Below are 5,266 nucleotides of genomic sequence, written 5' to 3' on the forward strand. Positions count from 1 at the left end.
TTAGCTTTTCTAAACAAACAAGTTTAGTCAACCATTTTGTGAATGAATTGTCAAAAAAAAAATAGAGGCAGGAACTTACTTCTACTCTATTTTTATATATGTTTGCACAATATATAAAAATGAGCACCATTATGGTACACCCAGCTAGAGGAAAACAAACTGGCACACAGGTTTGGGGAGTTCTCCATATCCTGCCATGACATATAAGATTTATTTAAATGAGGGCCAAAGTAAAGGAGCCCTTGTGTTTTCTTGAGGACCTACTATCTGTCAGGCACCTTGCATGATCAAAACTTCCTTATGGAGTATTATTTTCATAATTTTTCCTGTTACCTAAATGTCCCCAGTTACCCCCCAATTTGTGCAGATTCACCCATTTCTTTAATGTCCAGATAAAATAATTCAAGACTCTATGATACATGACCATGTCAAGTTCCACATCATCTCCAGCACTTTAGAGGATACCCAAGCTGGATGTCCTTATATTCCCACATTGTCGTGTTCTCCTGATAGGCACTTATTACCAGTCTTCTAGTCTGTGGTGTTAGACTCATTGCTCTTGCTGACATCCCCAGCTGTCCACCATCTGCCTGGGCCCCCAAAACACTACACACAACTGCAGGTGGGACAGACTTCTTCTCGAAATAGCTAAAGCAGAGGGATGAAGTGAAGAAATACCATTCACCTCCCACATTGTTCATGCTGGGTTTTAAAACCTGTAAAAGTATAGGAGATAATGCAAAGAGTAGTGAGAACTTTGGTTTGGCTCCAACACCATTTGGGATGGAGCCCTTCCTCTGTCTCCTGTCCTCACTCACTGGCCATAGCAGGATGACTGATTCTTTTAAGATCTCTTTCTTGTCATCTGAGAAACAAGAGTGCTGGGCTCAATGGGCTGTTTACAACCTGCATTCTGAGAGACTCAGGTGGCTTTTAAGTGTCTGATTAAAATTTGTCCGTTTTCTGCTTCCTCATCCCTTCCCCTTGGGAAGAGATGGACTCAGCTGCCTTCCGAAGTGACTTTGGTTGACGTTATACAAGCTCCCACCTACTATATCACCCTCCCATCACCTACCTCAAGAGACCCAGCCTCACCACTAGAATTTGTTGTAGGCTTTTGTTTGAAGGTGTGGCAAACCCAAGAGCTAGGTCATCTCCAATGCAGCATAATACAGTGTTGGAGATCATGGACCCTTAGGTTTACTACCTCTTAGACTCACAATCCCAGTTCTGCAACATGTTAGCTGTGTGATCTTGGGCAAGTTATTTCATTTAATTCAGGCATAAAGGTCTAAGTCTTAGTTGTTGTTGTTGTTGTTGTTGTTGTTGCTGCTGCTGCTGTTTGAATCTGCAAAATAGGTATGATAATACTACCTACTCTCCAGGGCTGTGAGAATTAAATGACATAATGCATGTACAGTTCTTAGCACATGAAGTCCTCCATAAACATATACTGGATTTCATTATTGTCCTTATTGTTACCTTTTCCAGTTCAGACATTCCAACCCTGCCCGGTCCTTTCTGTTCCTGTCTCTGACGGGCATATCTGGGTCTGGACCTCTTCACGGGGTCTTCTCCTGCTGCCCAGTCAACATCCCATCTCTGTGTGGTGTCAGGGGCTGTCATGATTCCGGGTGTCTCTCAGCTGACGGAGAAGGACCTCAAATACCGGCTGCAGGCATCCAGGGCCAAGGCCATTATCACCAGTGACTCCCTGGCTCCAAGGGTCGATGCCATTATTGCTGACTGCCCTGCCCTTCAGACCAAGCTACTGGTGTCAGACAGTAGTCGGCCAGGCTGGATGAACTTCAGGGAACTCCTCCGGTAAGTAGGGGTGCTCCAGAGAACAGCACAAAGATGAGGCCAAGGTTTTTCCCCTTTAAGTAATAGGAGATGGAGTGTATTGCTGATTGACCAGGAAGAGAGTGCACCAGAAAGGAGCACTCAAGTGTGGAGATCGGATGGACCTGAGACCTCATCCCAGTGTCCACCTTAAGATCCTTCAAAGTCACTCACTTAGGCAGTAAGAGAATTGTCATTAACTTTTCTGGGTGTCTTTTGCTTCTATACTGGTGCTAGTGGTTACAGAGCTGGTAGCCAGAGTAAACTAGATCACCCATATGCTGCATTTAGGACATAGTGGGTGGTCAATTAGTAATATAATAATAGCTGCCATGCACTGAGTACTTGTGTATGCTAGGCATTGTGCTCAGTAAGCATTTACCTACGTTCATTCATGCACCAAAGATGTACTGAACATCTATTTTGTGATGAGCATTGTGTTTGGTGCTCAGAGTACAATAATGAATCAGACATAGTCTTATTTAATACTTGGGGAAAATCCTAGGAAGTGCACTTTAACCCAATTTTACAGGTAAGGAAACTGACACGGGAAAAGTAAAGTGACTTATGCAAGATGCTGACAAGTAGTTTCATGAAGGTTGGGACAAGACAAAAAACCATCTGCCTTTAGGCAATGCCCTGGTGGAAGCCTACCTTGGCATTTGAGATTTTGTCCTGATCAGAGGCAGAACCAAAAAGGGGCCCTGTCAGAGGCCTGCACCATTAAGTCACACATGCCCATTCCACAGACCAACAGCCTCACATTCTCCTGCATGTTATTTCACTTTATTTATTTCTTTTTTACTAATATCAACATTTGTCTCTTAGCAGTAGCTTTATTTGAAAAAGAACTATGTGCCACATTCACTTAAATGTGTTACCAATTTTTAGGATTATAAGACCCACAAGCATCCATTGTAAGTAATATATCTTATATGTTCCTAAATATTATTTTTCCAACATATGTCATTTTTTCAAATATATTTTTATGTTATATTTCAGTGTAATGATTATCAGTAGAAACTTCAACAGAAAATACTCAGCATGTGTAGGTAGTCAAGTACAAAAGATATATTTATAAGTTTGAGGACATGGTGGATAATCTTTAGATTGTTCTTGCCTATATTAGAATGCAAACTTTCTACTAAAAATTATGGAAAATTCTGTTTCTTTAAATTTTATTTATTTATTTGGCTGTTTATCTTTGGGTGCTGTTTTAAATTCAGATTCCCACATCTGACTTACTTAACCAGATATACCTGAGCAAAGACCCTAGGAATCTGTATTGTAAAAGATCTGCCCAGATGATTTTGATGAGCTGTCAGGTTGGCCTAGACCAGTGATTCTCAATTTTGCCTGTCATTAGAATTACCTGATGATCTTTAAAAAAAATATATGTACCAAAAAATAAAATCCCAAAGCCCCAAGTTCACCATCAGAGATTCTGTTTTTCTCTAAGGTGGAGCCTAGGCAAAGGTATTACTTCTAAAAACTTACAAAGTGCCCTTATGGTCCAGCCAGGATTGAGAACTGATGGATGAAAAGATTATCCAGATCATAGAACTTTAGGAATTACCCAGATCACAAATCCCTAAATCTAAGGATCCCTTCAGCCCTAAAGTACCTGGAATTGAGGTGAGGGTGGAGCTGTGCCTGAAATGTGCAGAGGTATAGACCAGAAATGTACTTATTCCACCAGAAAGTCCGCATGCCCTGGTGGAAGAACACTGGCCCCTTTGAGTGAGTAGCTTCACCGGTTTTGAACATCATTTTCCTTATTTGCGCAGGGTTATAATGATAATACCTAGCCCATGATGTAATTGTAGGGCTCAAAGATAATGCAAGCTGGAGCCTTCAGCACGGTGCCTCACGTGTAGTATTTAATAATGTGGTGGCCAGTATCATTGTTATAAATATCATTATTATTATGACTATTTTTATTACTTGTAATACCACCTAGAATTTTTATATTTTCCAGCAAGGCATCCAAAGAGCACAACTGTGTGAGGACAAAGAGTCAAGATCCACTGGCCATCTACTTCACAAGCGGCACTACCGGGGCCCCCAAGATGGTTGAGCACTCCCAGGCCAGCTATGGACTGGGTTTTGTTGCCAGTGGAAGGTACTAGGGGATGCTTATCTGGCCAGTCAAAGTAACAGAAAGTAGAAATGAGCCAAAGAAATGTAAGAGGCATATTGGCAAGGTTGAGGTCATAGAGCTAAGATGGGGCACCTGGGTGGCTCAGTCAGTTGAACTTCTGATTCTTGGTTTAGGCTCAAGTCATGATCAACAGTTTGTGTGATCAAGTCCCACATTGGGCTCAGAGCTAACAGTGTGGAGCCTGCTTGGGATTTTCTCTCTCCTTGTCTCTCTCTCTGCCTGTCCTCTGCTCATTCTCTCCGCCTCTCACAAAGTGGGAAATCAGGTAGAATCAGAAGGCCTTGGGCTTTACTTTGAGCGAGGTGACAAGCCATTAGAGATTTTTTGCTTTTGTTTTTAATTATGGTAAGAGATACATAACATAAAATCTACAATCTTAACCTTTTTAAGTGCAGACTTAGTGTCATTAAGGACATTCACATTATTGTACAGTCATCCCCACCATCCATCTCTGGAACTTTTCCATTTTGCAAATCTGAAGCTCTATGCCCATTTACACAATAATTCCCCATTCCCTCCCACCTCGACTGTGACACACACCGTTCTACTTTCTGTCTTGATGCATTTGACTTACTCTGGGAACTACCTATAAGTGGAATCATACAGCATTTTTCCTTTCATGTCTAACTCATTTCACTTAGCATCATGTCCTCAGGTTTCATCCATGTTGTAGCATGTGTCAGCCTTTCTTCATAAGGGTCATTAATGAATATTGCCAGATATGTAACATATCAGTGTTGTTTATCCAGTCACCCAAGGATGGATACTTGGATTGCTTCCCCTTTTTGGCTGTTATCACTAGTGCTTTTATTAACATATGTATATAAGCATCTATTCAAAATTCTGCCTTTAATTCTTCTGGGTGTATATACCCATAAATGGAATTACATCATATGGTGATTCTCTGTTTAATTTTCTGAGGAACATTGGAGATTTTGAGCAGAGGAGTGACATGTTCTGATTTGGTTTTTTATTTTTAATTTTTTTTAACTGTTTTATTTATTTCTAGGAGAGAGAGAGAGAGAGACAGTGTGAGCAGGGGAGGGTCAGAGAGAGAGGGAGTCACAGACCGAAACAGGCTCCAGGCTCTGAGCTGACGGTCAGCACAGAGCCTGACGTGGGGCTCAAACCCACGAACCGTGAGATCATGACCTAAGCGAAAGTCGGATGCTTAACCGACTAAGCCACCCAGGCGCCCCTTATTTTTTAATTTTTAATTTTTATTTTTTTAAGTTTTTTTTTTAATGTTTTATTTCTGAGAGA

General features: G+C 41.2%; 1 protein-coding gene across 1 annotated transcript in view; it reads left to right on the forward strand.

Moving 5' to 3' along the window:
• Positions 1–1,588: 1,588 nt before the first annotated feature.
• The window catches only part of LOC144218274 (acyl-coenzyme A synthetase ACSM5, mitochondrial), a gene marked incomplete at its 5' end in the record, with an annotated part of 24,887 nt that continues 21,209 nt past the window's right edge, over positions 1,589–5,266 (forward strand). Inside the window, 2 exons of the mRNA XM_077748129.1 lie at positions 1,589–1,824; positions 3,821–3,964. Of these exons, the coding sequence (XP_077604255.1) occupies positions 1,589–1,824; positions 3,821–3,964 (380 nt within the window). The remainder of the gene's footprint in view (positions 1,825–3,820; positions 3,965–5,266) is intronic.

Source organism: Crocuta crocuta, unplaced genomic scaffold (assembly GCF_008692635.1).
Source record: "Crocuta crocuta isolate KB4526 unplaced genomic scaffold, BGI_CrCroc_1.0 scaffold1125, whole genome shotgun sequence".
Lineage (NCBI taxonomy): Eukaryota > Metazoa > Chordata > Mammalia > Carnivora > Hyaenidae > Crocuta > Crocuta crocuta.